Below are 21,982 nucleotides of genomic sequence, written 5' to 3'. Positions count from 1 at the left end.
CTTGTATTAAAATCATGTTCATGAAAGGGACTATGCACTCACCTGAGAAGGTGGTGACTCGGTACTCGGATAGCGCTTCGTTTACTTTAAAATAATTTCCTTCTACGAAACCTAGTATTATCACCAATAGATTTTAGTCTATTATTCGCCGAGGCTAATTAATATTCTAGCTATTATTACTATTATATAAGCGTTAAAAAAAATACTTATATAACCCATAATAATAGCCCAAGTATTTATTATATGTTCTTAATAACGTTAATATAATTAAATAAAAACTATATTAAAAATAGTGTAGGCGTAGCTCACTTACAGCGGGTTTTATAGAAAACCAGGCTTTGCTTGGAGCAGCGTTTCCGAGCCGAAAAGCTCTTCTTCTCGGAGCCTTCGAGCACTCCGGGGCTTCCGCCTTGTGCTAGGGAGGTTCCCTAGGCTTTTCGGGGGATTTTGGGGCTAGAGAGAGGTTCTAGAGAGAGAGTAAAGAGAAGAAAGAATGGGAAAGGTGTGAAGAAAATGAGGGTGGGAGAGGTGGTATTTATAGGGTGAAAATGGCTGAACTTGGTGCCACATGTCACCATCTAGTGGCAAGACTTGGGGAGAAAGCAATGGCCAAGATTGTGCCACATCACCCATTTTCGCACAACACACTTCCGACTTCTAAAATCCGTAACTTTCACATACGACCTCCGTTTTTAACGTTCTTTATATCCACGCGTAGGTAAAAATAATATCTACAACTTTCATTTTGATTCCGTTGGCTAATTCTCGACCGATCTTAAATTTAACAGTACGAGGCGTTTAGACTGTTAAATGACCGCGAAGAATTCGTAACTCCTTCATACGGACTCCGTTTTCGTCTGTCCTTTTACCGTTGAGTTCCTATTAATGAGATCTTCAACTCTCATTTATTTCACGTAAGCCAAAAACCGCTCGAACTAAAATTCGAGTTTCGGGTTGTACACTACTAAGCCGAATCTTAGAAAAATCATAACTTCCTCATACGAAGTCAGATTTGGGCGTTCTTTTTATCGACGCTCTTAGTTTAACATATTCTACGACTTTTGTTTAGATTGCTAAGGCTAAAAAGTCTTCTATCATAAATTCACTATTTACGTCTTCCGGTGCCGTGCCGGTTTTGCCGTAAAACTTCGGCGGGCCATAACTTCTTCGTTATAACTCGGATTTTGGCGTTCTTTATATGTACGTAAACCTTGTGACATATTCTAAAACTTGGTTAGGACTATTCATTCTAAATAATCTTTTGTTGAAAAGTCATTTTTGACCCCTATTGCCTCTAAATTGACTAGCCCGGATCTGCGGGCGTTACATCACTAACATGGCAACCATCCTATAACTAGGATATTGATCTAACCGATCACTATCATAGCAACCATCCTATAACCAGGATACCGATCTAACCGATCACTAACATAACAACCATCATATAACCAGGATACCGATCAAAGAGATTACTAATATAGCATAACTGATAGTTTCGTTTTTATTACTTCTTTTCATAGTTTATTTTTAGTTAAAACCATTTCATTTTAGTTAATCTTCATGCATATTTTCTCTTTTTGTTATTTTTCTCCTTTACCGGGTGCTTTCCAGTCTTTTGAGCTTATTTGAAGGATTTATCGAAGACTATTTGTTATTAGAGGTTTAGAAGGAGTGCGGGATTGTTGGAGGCTTGCAATTTGTTCATGAACTTGAAGTGGTGCAATTGGGCTTGGTGTTAATATAAGCAAGAACCGTGTCAGACTTAAATTTCGGGTGGGACGACGAGAATTCGAGCTATAGAAAATTAAAGGAGTATTGGAGCATCTTGGAAGAGTTTGGAAGGCATAATTGGGCTATCAAGAACTTGCACAAATGGGCTGGACCATGGATGAGAAGAGTAATCTAGAGGCCAATCAAATGGGCCAAAAAGCCCATTCAGCAAAATCCACGCGGTCCGCGTGGACTTACAAATGGTCCGCGTGGATCGCACTGTGAACAATCCGAATTTTTGACTTTTTGACTCTATTTTGGGAAGGTTGGTGGAATGCTTTTGGGGGACTTTTAGATTCGAATTTTTACACCTATTTACAGGTTTTTTGAGGAAGAAAAGGGGGAGAGACTTGGAGGAACAAACACTTTTGCTCTCTAGAAGATTGGAAGATTTAGAAGCTTGGAGCAATTTTTTTTCCAACTTGCATCTTGAACAATGTTTGGTATCACTAATCTACTTTGCATTTCTTTCATCTTGGCCATGCTTGGCTAGACTCATATTTGGTTGCCTTTGATGTAATTTCTTGAATGTTTTGGTTATTTTGAAGAACTCCATGAACTTATGTTGAATATATATGATTATATTTTCTATAAAAAAAACTTCCTTCATGTTTATATATCTCTAGTCATTAATATTGATATGTAAACGTTATTTTTGTTGGTTAAATTCTTGGCTAAGTAATGGGTCTTCAATTTAACAAGCAACAATTAGTTTAAATGTTTGTTTTCATTTCATTTAGACTAAGAAAATATTTTCTCCATAGTGGTAATGAAAGCAATAGATTACTCTTTGGATTTAGTGACTCTTAAAGGCTAATGCTAATTGATTTTCACGAATTACATGCTTCATTAGTTTTGTAACTTTGATTTAGGAAATGTGATATGAGCTTCTCTAGTCATTTTAATACAAAAGAAGAGTTGAGGCAAGTTATGCTTATAAATTGCTATTACCAAGTTAGATTGTAAATACAAGTATTGCACCTTGGTGTTCTCATGATTATTTAACCAAACGTTCAAATGATGAAAGTCCAAAGTCAACCATCTTTCTTTTATTAATTTTACATCAAACTTTTCTTTTGTTGATTTGTGTTTTTAAATCTTAGTGCAGTTCTAGTTTTCTTTTAAACATCTCAAAAGATCAAAATCCCCAAATTTTATTTTTATTTTAGTTTTACAAGTGTTTGTACAACAAGATTATCATAGAGTTATAAAATTGAATCAATCTCCGTGGATTTGACCCCTTTACCATTATACACTATTTTAGTGTAAAAGATTCCGGGTTATTTATTTTTTTGGCCTCGACAACCACTAATAATCCTACACCCAGGATACTAATCATAAATCATATCACGCAATAAACCCGGATACAAATCCGAAGAGGGCCGACATTGATGTCTTCGACCCTATTAGTATAGTGGGGACAACCCACCTCACACTGTTGAAGTCCCCCATATAAAACTCCAACTGCTGGATGATAAATTCCCGAACTGTCAACATCAAACACTACCCAATTAATAATTGGGTTCCAAGCCCAAGGTCCAACTCACACTCCAAAGGCCTAATAGTCAAGTAATAGGCCAAAGCCCAACATATGACCCAATTTTCCAAATTAGGCCCAACCTTTACATGGTCTTACCCTAAGGCCCAACCATTTAGTCCAGCCCAAATATTTGGCATTTCAATTGGTCCAACCTCTCATAATCCTCAAGGCCTAGTGATGGCCCATTTATGGCCTAATTTTCCAAATTGGGCCCAAACCCTCACATGGGCCTTACCCTAAATCCCATCCAAATATTTTAGTCCATTTACTTGTTGTTGGATAGCCCATCAGTAACCCAATCACCAAAGCCCAACAGAAAGGCTCAACTCAAGGCCCGAGTGAAATTAGGGTTTTCACATGAAATGACGATTAGGGTTAAGTGTTCCTACTTAACCCATGTAAAGGCTCAACCTTTACATGGTCTTACCCTAAGGCCCAACCATTTAGTCCAGCCCAAATATTTGGCATTTCAGTTGGTCCAACCTCTCATAATCCTCAAGGCCTAGTGATGGCCCATTTATGGCCTAATTTTCCAAATTGGGCCCAAACCCTCACATGGTCCTTACCCTAAATCCCATCCAAATATTTTAGTCCATTTACTTATTGTTGGATAGCCCATCAGTAGCCCAATCACCAAAGCCCAACAGAAAGGCTCAACTCAAGGCCCGAGTGAAATTAGGGTTTTCACATGAAATGACGATTAGGGTTAAGTGTTCCTACTTAACCCATTAAGGAATTAATACATTATTTCCAATATTGCCTTAGGTTAATTGCAAATGATTATTAATTAACATTTTAGTCTTATAAATAATTCCAGTGTGGGTCTCGATCAAATCCCCAAAATTAGGGTTTCTTGACATTAGGGTTTTCTAACCCAAATACTAGCCTATTAGTTACATGGTTATGCTTTTAGGTCAATTAGGGCTTCATTGGGTCCATTAGGTTTGAACAAGTCGGGCACCACCCACTACCACCTCGGGTAGTGGTGGTCAACGGCGGTGACGGGTTGTTTTCTTTGATTATTCCTGCCATATAGTACATTTTACAACAATATCCAAATACACACGCATAAAAAAAACACACACACACACAACCACTCTTTGGCGACAGGCGGTGGTCCAAGGTGCTAGCCACCACCTCATGGTGGTGGTGGTCCTCTTGTGATTTCCGACCAACTAGCCACACACATTGACACATATTCTTTTCATAAAAGGAACCTAACCACCCACCTGGTGGCGTACGACGGACGTGGTGGCACGAAATGGCGAGCAACAGCAGCGGTCGGCCGGCAACAGCATCGTCATTGGTGACAGCCATGGTGGTTTTTCTCGGGTTTTTCTGGCCAAACGAGCACCCATAATCACATCACAATGAAGCAACAACCTGTACACGCGAAACACGAGTCCCATCTATGAAGTACGCACATACAAACTCAGCCACCCTCATGGCGGCTTCTGGCAGTTAGAGCAATGGCAGTAACATACGACAGAAAAAGAGACAAAGAAGGATAAGTGTGTGACCTCTAACCGAGAACAGCAACATCAACTTGTACGACTCGCTCCTATGGTCTCCGACTGATGCGGTGTCAGCATCGGTTACAGCTTGACTTCGTGGTCTCTGACCTCCACAATGGAGATAGCAGTGGCGGCACAACCAAACCCGGTAGCGGCAGTGACGAACAGCAAGAAGAAGAAATGGAGAAAGAGAAGATTGGCACCGGAGGTGGGTGAGGTGAGGGTGGCGGCTGGTGTGAAGGGATTTGGGTTAGGGTTACGGGGTAGTGGACGACTATATACCCGACCCCTTCAAACTCCGACCCATAATGATAGTAATGGTCCCTCTTTCTCTCTTTTCTTTCAACTTAAGTTCGAATGTTACCGAATGGCCCCTCCATAACAAGTTCTTTTCAACTTAGGTACATAATTTACCATTTTAGCTCCAGCCCTCCAAAATCATTTCATATTAAGTCCAAATAATACCAAACACCCCCTAACTTCTAAAATCCTTTGCAAAATAAATCCCGAAATTACACTTTAACCCCCGAATATTCAAATCTTGTCATTTGGCTCCCCGAAATCAACACCCCGCTAATTATTATTTGATTTTGGGCTATAATAGAATAAAATAATAATTAAAAATTACATCTAGGGGTTCCGAATTTATTATTTAATTATATTATTTTAAACGGAATGTTACAGTACATATGCAAAGGGTGACAAGTTTGAGGCTAGGGGCAAGCCAGGTTTGTTTGTTGGGTACCCTCAAGGTACAAAAGGATATCGAATATATGATTTAGAAAATAGAAAAATAATCACTTCTAGGGATGTTCACTTTCTAGAAGATCGATTTCCAATGGGATCCGATTTAATAAATGACAGTGTGCAACAAGCCGAACTTTTTGAATTAGACAATAATACAAGCGAGACTTATATGGCTCCATGTGGTGAAGTTGTATCCCATATAGATTCTCACGATAATGTCACCATTGACCAAGAGGTGACACCTACTTCTGATGTGGATAGTAATGGAGCATCTCCCATGAACACCAACCCTAGCAGTGAAAATAACTCTGCCATGCACGTTGAATCTGTAGATGTCCATACTACGAGGGCTACACGACCTCGAACACAACCTCTTCGATTTAGTGACTATAAGGTTGAATTACCCCCATCGATCAATCACATGTTGCCCGTCTCCGATCGATATGTTTCTATGGTACACCCCCTCTCCTCTTATATCTCTTATAAAAAAAAATTATAAGTCTTATAAAGCGTTTTTAGCAGCCATAGTCACACACTATGAGCCAAAGTGTTTTAAGCATGCAACTAAAGATAAAATATGGTGAGATGCAATGGTTAGAGAAATAAGTGATTTAGAAGAAAATAAGACTTGGATACTTATCGAATTACCACCAGGTAAACGTGCCATTGAATCTAAATGGGTATACAAAATCAAGTTCAAACCAAACGAAGAGATAGAACGCTACAAAGCAAGGCTTGTCGCGAAAGGATACACACAAATTGAAGGTGTGGACGATCATGACACTTTCGCCCCTATTGCTAAACTCATCACTGTCAAAATTTTACTAACCATGGCGGTCAAAAATAATTAGATCATACGTTAGTTAGACATGAATAATGCATTCTTACATGGTGACCATGAAGAAGATGTGTACAAGAAGATTCCTCAAGGTTTTGGAAAAAAAGGTGACACGCAAGTTTACAACTTGAAGAAATCGTTTTATGGCTTGAAGCAGGCTAGTAGGAACTGGAATCACAAGTTCGCCTCAGTGTTGCGAGAACTTGATTTCCATCAATCACATGCGGATCACTCATTGTTTATTTATCAAAATAAAGAAGTGTTTGTGGCAGCCTTGATATATGTTGATGATGTGATCATTGTAGGTAATGATTCTAAGAAGATTGAGAGTACCAAATTGAGTCTCCATACTCAATCCAGCATCAAAGACCTTGTCGGTCTCACGTATTTCTTGGGGATCGAAGTGTCATGCATACAAGAACGTCTAGTACTTAGTCAACGGAAGTACACCATTGGCATTCTAGATTATGTTGGTATGCTTGGGTGTCGTCTAAGCAAGTTCCCAATGGAACAAAATCTCAAACTAAACAAAAGTGATAAAGAAGAGAAATTTGATGCTAATTAGTATAGGCGATTGGTTGGAAGACTACTTTATTTGCAAGCAACCCGGCTGGATATTACATATTCAGTTAATGTTTTAAGCCAATTCGTATTTGATCCTCGTCAAAATCATTGGAATGCAGCTTTGAGGGTTTTGCGTTATCTTAAAACTACTTTAGGGTAAGGGATTCTTCTTCCAAAGGAAGGTCAGCCGGAGTTGATTGCTTACAATGACTCCGACTGGTTAGGTTGTTCCTTCTCAAGGCGTTCTAGAATTGGTTATCTTTTAATGTTGGGTGGTGCACCGGTGTCATGGAAATCTCGCAAGCAATCAGTGGTGTCCCAGTCTTCCGCAGTAGCAGAGTATTGTGCCATGGCGACTGCAGTCAATGAAATATTATGGGTTCGATGGTTGCTTTCTGAACATGGAGTTCGCATTGATAAGCTCACACCTCTCTTGTGCGATAATGAGTATGCTCGTCATATTGCACATAACTCGGTGTTTCATAAATGCACTAAACACGTTGAAATGGATTGTTTTTTCGTTCGGGAGAGAGTGGAGTCTAAATAAATAGTTCACGTTTGTGTCACTAGTCAAGCTCAGCTGGCGGATTTTTTTACCAAGCCTCTTGGTACCGACAGGTTACAGTCATTACTTGTCAAGTTGAACATTCGAAATCTCCATGTGTCAACTTGAGGGTGAGTAAAGGATTTGGTGATTATCCGATCATTAGATTAGCAAGGTTTATTTGGTTCTTGTCTTTGTTTAGATAGATATCCTATTTGTTCGTATTGAGAGTTAGACTTTTATGATCATGCTCTATTTATTGTGTTTCATATGTAACTTGTTTAAAAAGAGAGAATAATGAATATTATTTAAAGTCAGCTTATACTAAATTTATTAATATAACCATAAAATAACAATGTATTTTGAAAGTATATTGTTAAATATTGGATTATACTTGTGTAGACCCGTTTTCACACATGGCCAGCTATATGTAATTGTTTTTGATGTCACAAGTAAAAAAGATTTGAATGTAGTCATACGTGACGATGAAGGTCGTTTAAATAATAAAACAAAAAATGTTGTCTACAAAGAGATCCTTCAACGATTATATATATATATATATATATATATATATATATATATATATATATATACACACACACACACACACATCGATTTCAGTGTATTTTTATAAATTATAATAATACCAATAGCCCTAATTTTTTTTATAATTATTCTGGAACATATATATATATATATATATATATATATATATATATATATATATATATATATATATTTGTATTTTTTTTATTTGTTCCCTTGCGTTTAACGTAGATCATAATCTAGTATATACATAATAAGGTAATGTTGATAGATAATAATGACAATGTTATAGACCACTACCATAATTAATACATACACATACATACATCATGATGATGATAATGTGAAACTTGTAATCTATTGTTTGGAAATATGTAAACACCATTACCATAATATATATGTTCAACAACATATGAAAAAGAAAAACATATGACATTATGTTCAACGCCAACACCGTTAACAACATATGCATGTTATAAAAAACCGCCAAATGCAAAATATTGAATGTTATAAGGCTGAAAGGTGTGGGCGCGGTCTGGGACCGCGGTTTGTGCCACGTCAACCGAGAACACCGCCCCAGGCCGCAATCTGGTGCGGTCTTGGCCGCAGTGCGGTCCTCTAGTATCGTGTTTGGTGATTGGTGGGTGATGCTTTGACCGTTGAATGGGTTGGGTTGTTGGGTATTTTTTTTTTTTTGCTTTTTCTTTCCTATATATACATATCAACTTAATTTCATTTTTCACAACGCAATCTCTTCTTTCTCTCAAAAAAAAAAATTTAAAAATCACCACTCTCTCAAAAATATCATCTTCTTCATCGTCTGAAGAATTTCAGACTATTTTTGATACCGCTATTGTGTGTGTTCAAATGGCGGAACAAACATACAACGTTGTATGTAACAACGCAGCTACAAGTTCTCTACGGAGAACACGAAGATATATTTGCATAAATCGTGAAGAAGCAAACCAACGTTTGGTGCAATACTATTTGGCAGAGAATGCCACTTATCAAGGGTATTATTTTCGTAGGCACTTCAGAATGCTCAAATGTTTATTCGAACGTATAGTTGAACATGTAACGAGGGAGTGCAATTTTTTCCAACAACGCTACGATGCTAGAGGTACACCCGGTTTCACTCCCTTACAAAAATGCACGGCCACACTTCGTCAGTTAGCATATGGCATTCTGTCTGATGCGTTAGACAAAAGTTTTAGGATGTCTGCTAGGATCACACGAGATAGTCTCCATTTTTTCTGCAAAACTGTGATTCAGTTTTATGGTCCAAAATACTTACGTAAGCCTACACGTAATGACATCCTGCAATTGCAAGCTCATCATGCTACTGTGCATGGGTTTCCTGGAATGCTAGGAAGCTTAGATTGTCTCCATTGGGCATGGGAAAATTATCCTACATCATATCATGGGCAATTTACCCGAGGTGATCATGGTCACCCAACGGTCATACTTGAAGCAGTTGCATCACAAGATATGTGGATTTGGCATGTTTGTTTTGGTTTTCCTGGTTCGATTAACGACATCAACGTTCTTAATCGTTCACCAATATTTAACAACATATGCGATGGATCTGCACCAGATTCTTCTTTCAAGTGTGTGGAATGTCATATAAGTATGGTTATTATCTGGTCGATGGAATCTATCCTGAGTATGTTGTGTTTGTTAAATTGTTTACAGCTCCATATGGTTCTAGACGAAAGAAATTCAAGAGAGCTCAAGAAAGAGCTAGGATGGATGTTGAGCGTGATTTTGGAGCTCTGAAGAAACGGTGGTTCATATTGAAAAAACCAGCAACTTATTTAGGCGAGGAAAAACTTCAAGAAATCAAGTATACATGTCTTATATTGCATAACATGATTATTGAAGACGAAGGAAGAGTGATATGTGCGTTTGAGGAGGAACAAACCATACCACAGACACAACCAATAGAAATTGGTGGCGAAGAGTATATAAACAGGAGAACAGATATACATTGCACTGAAACATTTCACAGTCTTCGCAATGACTTGGTGGAACACATTTGCAGGGTTCAAAACATTAACCTTAATTTGGATCCACCGGATGATCCCGAATACTAGTTCTCGGAGAACAACTTTATGTAGTTTGCTTTAGTTATTTTATTTGTGTTTTTAAGTTTCTAGGATTATTTAAATGTCATGTGTGTGGTTTTCGTGTTTTTTTTTTTTTTTTTTTTGTAAAGCAGTGTAATGTTTTTTTTTTTAATTTTCAAGTAATGAAAAATTATGTTTTTTATTAAATAGAAGTTTTATTAAATTAAAATAGTTTAAAAAAAATTGTCTGGCACCACTCCCTTGGTGTGGCAAGAAACGACACTTGAGTGGTAAAAAATGACATGACGCTTATGTGGCAGGGGAGGGAGTGCAGTTTCGGTGGCACCACACCCTCCAGTCTAACCACAACCATATGTATTACCACAACAAGCATGCCATGTTTAAGTGTAACCCAAATTACAAATCTAAATAGTCAGCATCCAAAAACAGCAATCATAACAAGGGTTTTATAAAACTCAGACATTGTAGGTTACAATGTTCCAACCATTCCCTATGAACTTTATCAATACTTATTCTAAAATCGACCATGTCATCTACTTCGTTCTCTTCATACACAAGAAAATCATATAACTATACTCTTCTTACTCTTCTTCTTCATCATTATTCACTGTACTATGATGTGTTGTCTTGTTATCAGTCTTTATTTCCAAAAAAGGATCAAACTCGAATTCTTGTAGCAATTCTTTTTCGATTTGAGGATCAAGCTCCCATTCTACTTTATCACTTTTTTGAAAAATATCTATTAGTACATAACCATTTGCATCAATATTTCAGTGTTCTACTTCCTTCTCATGACAATCCCCCGTTTCACAAACCACTAGGTTGTTAGGCAGTAGGCACATCATTCAATGTAACATTTTCCATTTGAACTCCTTCATGCCCTCGTCCACTAATATTAAGTGACTCCCTATCCTCTTTTGGTTTATGGATTCTTCTTTTAAATGATGGTGACAATTGTCTTGATATCTTTCATATATTTTTGTTCTTATAAGAGTTTATCAAAAACTTTTGTTAATTCTTCAATGACCATTATGGGCTTATCATTTGGAGACATGAAATATGTTAACAAGGTTGATTTTCATGTTCAATATACACCTTGATCACCATGTTAACCTTTAATGTACTTAACTAAGTTCCAAACATTAGCATCATTACCAAGAGCTCCAAGACTAAAACTATTTTGGACCTTTTGTTTACAAATTTTCAAATGGAAAAACTGTCAAACAGTGCAAATTTTCTGTAAATGATACCAAAACAAAAACATTATCTCAAGAATCTTATAGAAAACATTTGAGCAAAACGGAAGGGAATTGCATAACCTCCTGCCTAAAACACCCACTACCATAACATAAACAAATAAAAAACAACACCATAACTAGTCAGATTGAAAAAAGACAAAATGGATATAAGAAAATCTCTTATGCTCCAATTTGTTGGGATTTGTTGAGGATAACTCCTTCATACTTAACCTGAAACCACTTCATTGCATCATCCTTTGTAACTCTGTGTTGGATCCCAACACGCGCCTTGCACCTACGGCGTCTTCCCACACGGTATCCTGGCCTTTCAAGAACCACAAAGAAATCCATTCCATAGATTCCAGTTGAAGGATCGTATCTGCAATTTCACAAAATAAAGGGTTCAAAATTGACATGTACATTCTTTATGAAAAGGGAATTTCAAACAATGACTTACTTGATACCAAGATCAATGTGCTCCTGGATACCAAATCCAAAGCAACCAGTGTCACTGAAATTGCGCCTCAACAGTTCATATTCCTTAACCTTCAATCCACTCTCCAATAGCTGCATTGCTTTGTCTCCTCTAACAGTTACATAGCAAGCAATCTTTTCATTACGCCTGATCCCAAAAGACCTCACAGTGTACCTTGCTGTATCATAAACACCAAAATCATGAACGCAAGAAATCAAATCCAAGTCTATGATTGCAAATAAGTGACTGAATCATGAAACAATCAAAGCAACATTATGTATTCCTTATTTCATTTCTGATGCAAAAAAGGTTGCTCCTTTAATTTGACAAAAGCGAACGGATTAAAACGAAGGTTCAGTCTACAAAAGTATGTTGATTGTAACTAAAACAATGTTATTGTGGTGCTTCTATTGTCAGTTTCTTGTAAAATTGAACATAAAATGGCAAACGCACAACTAGTGGGATGAACAAAAGGTCTTTTTTGGAGCCAAAACGTATACAATGGAGAGATGATAAAGTATAGCTTACCCTTGGAAAAGACGGGGGATTGGCCACTGAGTTGCTCCAAAACCTAATCACGAAAAATAAGAACTAAATCAGTAAACGATTACAGCAACGAGAATACGAACAGATTTAGACAGAGAGATTGGGAGAAGCATTCGACCTTAGCAGCACGAGTGAGACGATCACCACTTTCACCAACGGAGATGTTCAGAACCAGTTTCTGAACCTTAATCTCCCTCATTGGATTAGCTAGCTTCCTCTCTGACGCCTAAAACACATTTCATTCAACGTAATTATCATATGAACAAAAAAGAGTTCGGATCATATCATAACTAACAAAAAAAATATAAACCGGCGTTTGAAAGGACGTTTTACCATTGTAGTTGCGGAAGAGTGCGGCGGCGCAGGGGTGTCGATGTAAGAGCAGAAATGAGGGCGAAGGGAGATGAAAAGGGTTTTATTAGAAACTTAAGGCCTGTTAGGGTTTCGTTCCACAGAATGTTGAAAACAAAATGACATTTTTGCCCCTGAAATTAGAGGACTTGCAAAAAGTAATTCCGTTGCCGGGACTTGAACCCGGGTCTCTCGGGTGAGAGCCGAGTATCCTAACCAACTAGACTACAACGGATTTATGACTAGTTTTCGTAACGTTTTTAAATAATTATATTATGTTTAATAAAATGATAAATGGTATTTTTTATCACTGCGTTTGAAGCAACTATACTACAAAAAAGTTATTGTTTTTCCTCAATATCAGCATTAACCCAACCCCATACTAATAGGGTGAGAGGAAGGTAGGATTGTCGATAGCACCAATATAAAGTTGAGAGACTGGTTCTGTAGAAGATCTTTAGCAGAAGTAAAATTCAAAAGATGTTATTTTTTTTTTTTAATTTTAAATAACAGTTATCTTAGCGTTATCCTTGCATAAGATCTCTATATATAAAACATCAACCCTATATGAATTAAAATGGAATGTATTAGTGGAAAAAGTGTAAAATGTAAAAGAAAATATGATGGACTAGCATATATGTGTTAAATATTAAGTAATTAATCAAGTTGTGTTTATTCTTATCAAATTGAGCCAAGTTAAAATTGAACTTGTTTATCAAACATAGTTTTGATAGATTTTTCTTTAAACCTCATATCAAACTTGTTTGATGACTAGCAAGCATAGTGTTGACGGATATTTTCAAGTTATGCAGGCATTTGAATTAAGTTCAAGTTTGCATCAAAGAGACTCCTATGCTATAAAATGTAGTTAAAACTTTAACTTCACAACTCAAGTTCATTTGGGTTCATTTGTTATATCTAGAACAATTCAAGAAATCTTCATCATCTGATAAATACTATGATCCAATCACTTAGGTGCTATTTGTTTTTTTGAAGGCAAAATGTCTGCAGTCTGCGGATCACATCTGCAAGCTTCTACGGCAGAAGAGGTGGACCAAATATCTGCAGTCTGCAATAAAAAAACTGTTTGTTTTTAACATCTGCAACTGTTGAAATAAATTAATTTTTCAAACTTAATTTCATGTCATAAAGATTAAAAATGCATTTTCAGCAAAAAAAAGAAAGAAAAAAAAACAGGTGGTTTTTTTTTTTTTTTAGTTAAAATGATGTCTGAAGACCTTTGAAGACAGTGGCCCAAATCTGCGCCAGGAAGACCTCGTGCAGACGTTTTTTGATCTGCGCACTTCCAAAAAACAAACACTCTGCGAAGGCATACGTCTGCGCATTGTCTGTGCGGCGCAGACAAAAGTGGTTGCGCAACTCTTCACAAAAAAAACAAACAACCCCTTACTTTTTGCAAAGTATAGTAACAGCAACAAAGAAAACTCAATAACCTTAATGACATAAATACAAGTGAAAGGGGTAAATGTAAATTTCCGAATAACTCCAAGAACTAAACATATATATACCAAGTACAAATTTTCAAAATCCTACAATATTTCATATAGGTACTCAAAATGTCTAAGCCATGTCATCATCCTTGACTACAAAACCTATGGCTACATCTCTTTACAAAAACTTTCTAAAGCCAGAACCCCTAAACTTTAAATATTCACAATTACACCACAACTAATTCAAAATCCGTCACCTAGGTCCCGATAGCTCCATTGCTTCAATTATAAACGAAGACCCTTCATGAGCATCACTATGATTTTTGAAAAAGCTAAAACTCGTTCCCTCACATTGTTGTGTGGGTCCCGTTTGTGTGTCTTCCAAATTGACCGGTTGACCCGTGATACCTTCTAGAACCTTCATAACTTGTGACATTTTTGGTCTAGAATTTGGTTGTGCAATAGTGCAAATAAGAGCAAGTTTTACAGCCTCATTGAGCTCTTCTTTGTCATAACAACCATGAAGATCTCGATCTATTAATACTTGTAGTCGTTTTTCTTCATATAAAGTTCTAACCTATAAAAGTCAAATAAACCAAGTTTTTTATGAGAATGATAATAATAGTTCAGCATCTTAATCAAAATAAATAAAGAAATAATAGCTTAATGAGTAAAAAATATAATAGAAGAGGAGATTGCATACCAAATCAAGAATCATTCCCTTTTGAAGTTGACCATTTCCTGCATCTAATGCCTTTTGACCCGTTATAAGTTCCAACAAAAGAATCCCAAATCCAAAAACATCTGTTTTTTCCGAAGATTGTCCAGTGGAGAGATATTCCGGTGCGATGTGGCCCACAGTACCACGAACAGCAGTTGTGACGTGTGAATCGCGGGGATCTAACAACTTAGCGAGACCAAAATCACCAACAACGGCTTCAAAATTCTCATCTAACAAAATATTTGCAGCTTTTACATCTCTATGGATTATCTTCGGATTACATTGTTCATGTAAATACACAAGTCCCCTTGCAGCTCCAAGTGCAATATGCATCCGTCGACTCCAATCCAAAATTGGCCTTTCATGACCACAGTCTGTAGATCGAAGTTTATGAAATTTAGTAAAAAACGTATAAGAAAGGACTAAATCCATGTTTATAAATCATTTGAGAGATCGACAACAATACAATACGCTTTGGACAAACAATTTTGTAAACAGCTTTATGAAGAAAAATTGCTCGACAATAGTTATCAATTGCGATTTTAATGACGAAAATTAAAAGAACTTGAAATATATAACGAAAATAACTATGCTTTTACTCTTTTCTCTGACAGTTGACTTTTGAGAGTCAAATTTACAACTTTTCATTATTGAGTTTCATCAAAAACCTAAAAAACATCCCAATTTTAGCTTAAAGACATTGAGAAAGATAAATAAAGAATCTTATTAGTTTCGAATTCCCAACTTATTAGGTTTCTCATCGAAAAACAGAAAATCAAGGAAAATCATTAAAAGACGAGATACAACTTTATGTTTTACTCCCTTTTTTCCTTACAGTTGACTTTTAAGAGTCAAATACACAAGTTCTATACATCAAGTTTATAAAAAAGTTATTTTCATTTTGTACAAAAAAGGTGACCACATTAAACCATATGAGATGCAATATAACTTTCACAAAGGTGTCAAGAATGTAAAACAAAAAGTTTTGGATTTCAAAGTCGTTAAAATTGACATCTTAATATGGAAAGTGAACAAGAGACAAAGGGATTATTAGGTTAGATACCTCTCAATCGATCTGCAACACTTCCATTAGGCATATAAGGGTAAACAAGTAATCTTTCATCCGAAGTCAAACAAAACCCATAAAGACGTAAAAGATTCCTATGTAATGCCAAGCTTATCATCTCAAGTTCAGTCTGAAATTGCACTTCACCCGAGAGATTAGGGTCTTTTAGTCTTTTCACAGCCACCAAAGTCTTATTTACAAGACACCCTTTGTAAACCACTCCAAATCCCCCTTGTCCTAAAATATTCTTGGAACTAAAATTCCCTGTTGCCACTTGCAATTCACGAAATGTAAATCTTTTCAAATGCCCCACATTAAATTCATAATCTTGTTGCACTGCAAATGTTTGATTTGTTAGTATTATGTTAAAAATCAAAATTCAAGAAATCCCAACATATAGTTTCATTGATTTGTTTATGAATAGAGTAAATTACACAAATGGTCCCTATGGTTTAAGGTAATGTATGCTCTTGGTCCCTAACTTATATTTTTAACTTGGAAGGTCTCTACTGTTTGTTTTTGTTAAACGTTTAGTCCCTATCTTACCTAAAAAGACTATTTTACCCTTGATTTTTTAATTTATTTAAATAAACAGACCCCAACCCCAACCCCATCACCTTACCTTACCTTACCTATCCTACCATTTTCCCTATTTAAATAATAGTCTTTTAGGTAAGACACGGACCAAATACATAACAAAAACAAACAGTTAGGACCAAGAACGTAACAAAAACAAACTATAGGGGCCTTCTGAGTTAAAAAAATAAGTTAGGGACCAAGTGCATAACAAACTATAGGGATCTATTTAAATAATAGTCTTTTTAGGTAGGACAAAGACCAATCGCATAACAAAAACAAACCAATTTGGACCAAGAACGTAACAAAAACAAATTATACAGATCTTCTGAGTTAAAAAAAAATAAGTTAGGGACCAAGTGCGCAAATTACCCCAAACTATAGGAACCATTTGTGTAATTTACTCTTATTAATATTATAGCATCATGCTTTCATTTCTTCTTATTGAAGCTTTAAAAGTAAAATGCCTTGATAAGAAATAGAAGAATGAAATTAGGATGCCACAATACACAAATAAATTATAAATGGATCATTAAGGAAAGACGAATTGTTTGTAGAAAAAAAATATACCATAAGATGTACATATAAGGCGAGATCGATACCAGTGGACCCCACAAACAAGAAGCATAATAGAAATCACAAATGTGCAACTAACTCCCACCATAACAGACACAATCCAATGGTGCTTGTTGTTTATTTTCTTGTTTGAATTAGCTTCTAAGAAAGTGAAACAAAAAAATTATTGGTATATATATAAGACATAGATCATATAAATGATTAAAGAAAAAACCATATCAACAATCACAAAACTACAAAACATTATATTGGTGTATCTTTTTTTGACTTAATGTAGAAATAACAAATTAATAAAAGTAGTTTGTCATATGCTTGGATATATTTTAAAAATCATTATCTAGAAAACACTTAATGGGAAGAAAAAGAAAAATAGAAAAAGTTACCATTAGCCACTTTGGGGACATTGATACAATTTAATGAGGATGAAGTGCAAAGATAATTGTTCCCTGTAATCCTGCATTACCAATTATTCATATTAAATATTTGTGCCAAAAACGTTATGCATGCAAAATTTTAAAAGTAACACGAATCATATGTTCAATTACTTATTAACGAATTTCATAAAGACTATATTTCTAATCTTTATTATGAGAAAATCATTGGAAGTTTTCGTAACTCTTTCAAAAAATTTACAATTGCAAAATAATTTACGTTCACAATTGTATTCATTTAGCCACTAAACTAATACTTTTTTATCAATTTAGACACTAAATTGTTATTGTAATAACCATTAATAAAACAATAGTTCAATGGATAAATCGATAAAATGGTGAAAGTACATTACGCTTTATATATTTCCAATTTCCAATAAAAAGTAAAAAACCTTACTTGTAGTCTTTAGCTCTTATTTTTGGAGAAGCACCACTGAGATTATTGAATGACACATCCCTGAAAACAAATTATTAGAATTTAGTGATTTAATTCCTGCTTCAAAAAAAGTTCCAAATTATTCATAATGTTAATTTTTTCATTACTTCCATTCATCTCTTTATAATATCTTCCTACTTTCATTTTTTCCTATTACAACATTGTATTTTAAATACATAACAATTTTCACTACTTTCATTTTTTCCTAGTACAATTCCTTAATAAGAAAAAAAAAACAACCAGAACTACAAAGTTGTAATAAAAAGGAAATGAAAGTACATAGCTATATGTTGCATTTTACGGTTTTACCCTTCTTTCAAATGTCAAATCAAACAAAAGAAAGGCAAATGATGAATGACATACAAGAATGAAAGACCTGTGAGGTTTGCCACAGGTCCAGGAATATCCCCTGACAACTTGTTTTTGTTGAGCCTCCTGAAAACATATAAAATCAAATTATTATATGAGATATAATAATCAAAGGTTGAAATATATTTTTTAAAAATGAGAAAACAATGAGTTGAAACTTGTTAAAAACTTACAGATAACTTAAACGAGTCAAGGATCCCAATGAACTTGGGATTTCGCCTACAAACTCATTACTTGATAAATCAAGAGTTTCTAATTCTCTAAGTTTTCCAATTTCAGCTGGAATTGAACCAGATAATGCATTGTTTTGTAGTAACCTATATAAAAATTCATTTGTCAAACAATGACAAAATAAAGGAATCTTTTGGATCACAAACAAAAACACAAATAGATAGTAATAACGGAAAATGGGCAAATAGGTAATTGCACCTTGAACTTTTTCCCCCAAAAGGAAATCTAAGTATCTAACACTTTTCATGGTATAGAGTATTATCAAAATTCGGATGCTAAAACTATAACTATAACATGTGTTGTATATGGATATCTCTTGAATGAGATTTTACAAACATGATCAAAACATAGATAGCCTATTAAAATGAAAATATCCTGATATAAATAAAAGACATGAAAGATTTTCTAATAAACTCACAATGTATGAAGATGTGCCAAATTCCCAATATTTGGTGATATTGTTCCCCCCAATCCAGTACTAGCCATTTCACTACAAAGCATTAGCAGAAAACATATTAAAAAAAAAAAAGTTAACTTACATAAAATATAAATGTGTTCCCTTTGTTTCAAATTTGGAGTCAATTTTTGAATAGTTGGGATTCAAAAGGCGACATTCAAACTTTAAAATCGATATTCAATATAATAATAATGAACCATGACACATGCCAAAAATGGACTTTTTTTTTGTTTTGACAATTTAGAGGAAGTAAAGTGTTTGGATAAATTTGTGTTCAAGAGTTCGGAGAAAATTAAAATAAAAAGACAAATAAGTGAATTTGGACAAAACATCATAATGGGGTCTCTTCTTTTTGGGTTGAAATAATGGTCTTCTTGCACTAAAAAGCCTAAATAAATGGTTGCCAATTCAAAAGAATTGATAATGGAAGCTAGATTTGACTTAAAAGTTGTAACAAAGGGAATGCTTTAGATTAAATAAAGATTAAGGTTAAAAAGTGGGAAACTTATATACTAACAGAGAAATTACAAAACCCTCAGAAGAACAAGCGACCATGTTCCAAGTACAAGGATCGACAGAATTGATGTCCCATCCATCAAGAACATGATATTCATCGATCATTTTATTCTTCATAGACATCAATGCAGCCACTATCAAATAAACATTTCATAAATAAGGTTAATCGAATCAGAAAACCACATTTTTTTCAACAAAAGTTTAATCTTTTCTTTCTGCAATGTACTAAAAGGTTTACCTTCATAGTTGACGCCCTTTGGAGAAAGAAGGCTATCCGAAGCACCCACCATTGAAATAGAAACCCTAAACAAAACCACCAGCATAATGACAAACTTCATTCTGTTAACTACGATTGATTCCGACAAAACCCGCATAAAATTTTCCCCAAAAAACAAGGCCCTTTAGATCTTTCACTGCAAACACGCGATACCTAGAAAGATTTCTTGCAAAAAAACCTAAAATAAAGGGACACTTGAGTTAAAATTGGAATGAGGTTGGTTTCTACAGTTCTGAAGACAAAATGTTGTGTTTTTTGTTTAATCTTGTTGGAATCGAAGCTCCTCGAGTAACTAAAATGATAAAATTTTAACTTGTTGCAGGTGGTTTCTAATGTTGATAGTATTGAAATGAATAAATTAATGAGAGGTTATGAGCATTGGGAGTGATGTATGGAAAATTGGGGGAATCAATTTTCAAAGTTTAATAGAAAAAATGGAGAAGATTGAGATTTGGAAAATGACACAGATGGTTCCCTTGTCCATCTGGCATCTGCATACAGTCAAGTGACAAATTACCGATTAGTTGACTATCAGGGCTGTATTCTTGCTGACACTGATTTGCAGATTTCTGTTTTATCTTGTAAAAAATATTTATTTTTTATTAATATCTAAATAAAGTAGAAAGAATCTAGAGATCCAATAACAAAAGTTTATTTAATTATTTACAACACCAAAAATATGTGGCCACCCTAAGGTAGCCTACTTTATTTTATGTATATTTTTAGTAATAAGTATTTTTATATACAGTTTGCAATTAATTTTTTTTTCAATAGTTTATAAATGACTATTATAATAAGGTATCGCAGGTTATGTTGATTAATGAATTATTTGGAAAATAGTGACTAAATGTTAAAGATAATGTCATTATTAGAAAACAAACTATTGCATTTTGTTTTAAATGGTACCTAATGTTATTTTTGTGCATTTCAAATGTGTAAACTCTAAATAATAATAATAATAATAATAATAATAATAAACTAATAAATAAGGGAATTCATCTAATTAGAAGGTTTACTGGTTAACATGGCAATGGTGATGCTTATAAAATAAGAAAGAGGCAATTGTCTCTTTGGATCAGTCATTTTTCTTTCCTTCCCCTTTGTACATACAAACAAAATAAACAACGTCTTCATCTTCAGAAGAGAGAAAACATTGTTTGATGATTCTTTTTAGGTTTGGATTTTAATTTAAATATTTAGGGTTTTGGTCCTATTCAATTTTAGGAACTTAATCTAATTTTTTTAGTTGTAAGTGGTGATATAATCCGAAAATGGTAGTGAAAATAATGGTGTTGGTTGTACACAGTGGTGATGATGGCAAAAAATGATATTGATGGTGAAAATTGATCGTGGTGGGGAAAATAATGGAGGAGGTGGTGTTATAGGGTGGTCAGAGACGGTGGTGTGGATGGTACACAGTGGTGTTGGTGGTATACCGTAATTTACTCTGATAATAATTCTAAAAACAAGAAAAATAAAAAGACAAAAACAATGGCATGTTAGTCATTTCATACACATTTAGTAGAAAAACATTGGGAAAGGGAGCAAACATGATTAATTTGTCAACCATAAGAACCATTGGTATCAAATTTCTAATACTATGACTAAACCAGCAAATTCGTGTGTACTTTAAAGACCAAAACTGTAATTTTATCTTTTCAAAAAATTAGCTACTAGCACGTAATAATTAAAATATTTATCATTCAAATCTCAAATCAATGTAATGAAACAATCCTGCGAAATAAGGCTATGGGGTATACATGGAAAACCGGATGCATGGTTGTGAGGTAGAGTGTGAGGTGACGTTGAAAGTGATGTGGAGGGTTATTGCTAGGCCACAAATGACCACCTCTCTCTCTCTCTCTCTCTCTCTCTCTCTCTCTCTCTCTCTCTCTTATTTGGCACCTCTATCCACCATTCCCTCTTCTTTGTGGTGGCGTGAAAGCTAATGTGGAAAGAGATGGTTGCGTGAGATGTGAACAATATACCTCACATTTTAAGACGTATTTTTTTAAGAGATTTTGATGCTATTCATTTCTATAGCTACATAAGGTCTTTTTATTTTTTTCTCACGTCTCAACATGGTGGGGAGGGTGTTAAAAAGAAAAAGGGACA

At 35.0% G+C, this 21,982-nt stretch overlaps 3 protein-coding genes and 1 non-coding gene across 5 annotated transcripts; 1 reads left to right on the top strand and 3 right to left on the bottom strand.

The window, feature by feature from the left end:
• Positions 1-4,939: 4,939 nt before the first annotated feature.
• On the top strand, positions 4,940-6,422 carry LOC145006753 (uncharacterized). The gene is made up of 3 exons (XM_078965807.1): positions 4,940-5,073; positions 5,509-6,025; positions 6,267-6,422. The coding sequence occupies exons 1-3, from the start codon at positions 4,940-4,942 to the stop codon at positions 6,420-6,422; spliced, it is 807 nt and encodes a 268-aa protein (XP_078821933.1).
• A 4,972-nt stretch (positions 6,423-11,394) lies between these two features.
• Positions 11,395-12,858, bottom strand: LOC145005234 (large ribosomal subunit protein uL5). Its single transcript, XM_078964296.1, has 5 exons — positions 12,743-12,858; positions 12,528-12,635; positions 12,392-12,434; positions 11,846-12,041; positions 11,395-11,767 (listed from the first exon to the last, which is right to left on the bottom strand). The coding sequence occupies exons 1-5, from the start codon at positions 12,743-12,745 to the stop codon at positions 11,569-11,571; spliced, it is 549 nt and encodes a 182-aa protein (XP_078820422.1). The 5' UTR covers positions 12,746-12,858; the 3' UTR covers positions 11,395-11,568.
• Positions 12,859-12,922: 64 nt separating this feature from the next.
• On the bottom strand, positions 12,923-12,995 carry TRNAE-CUC (transfer RNA glutamic acid (anticodon CUC)). The gene has a single exon. It is a non-coding gene; the product is annotated as a tRNA-Glu (tRNA).
• Positions 12,996-14,253: 1,258 nt separating this feature from the next.
• Positions 14,254-20,380, bottom strand: LOC145004266 (Leucine-rich repeat protein kinase family protein). 2 transcript variants are annotated; one of them, XM_078963159.1, is made up of 11 exons: positions 19,829-20,380; positions 19,592-19,724; positions 19,036-19,107; positions 18,560-18,703; positions 18,381-18,452; positions 17,979-18,038; positions 17,534-17,604; positions 17,145-17,291; positions 15,996-16,334; positions 14,915-15,306; positions 14,254-14,788 (listed from the first exon to the last, which is right to left on the bottom strand). In XM_078963159.1, the coding sequence occupies exons 1-11, from the start codon at positions 19,962-19,964 to the stop codon at positions 14,465-14,467; spliced, it is 1,890 nt and encodes a 629-aa protein (XP_078819285.1). In that variant the 5' UTR covers positions 19,965-20,380; the 3' UTR covers positions 14,254-14,464. The 2 variants fall into 2 exon arrangements, with proteins under 2 accessions (XP_078819285.1, XP_078819286.1); XM_078963160.1 differs by lacking the exon at positions 17,145-17,291.
• Positions 20,381-21,982: the final 1,602 nt, after the last annotated feature.

This window comes from Lactuca saligna, chromosome 7 (assembly GCF_052625555.1).
Source record: "Lactuca saligna cultivar CGN05327 chromosome 7, ASM5262555v1, whole genome shotgun sequence".
Taxonomy (NCBI): Eukaryota; Viridiplantae; Streptophyta; class Magnoliopsida; order Asterales; family Asteraceae; genus Lactuca; species Lactuca saligna.
Note: the sequence above shows the minus strand (reverse complement) of the source record. Positions and strands in the feature narration are given on the sequence as shown.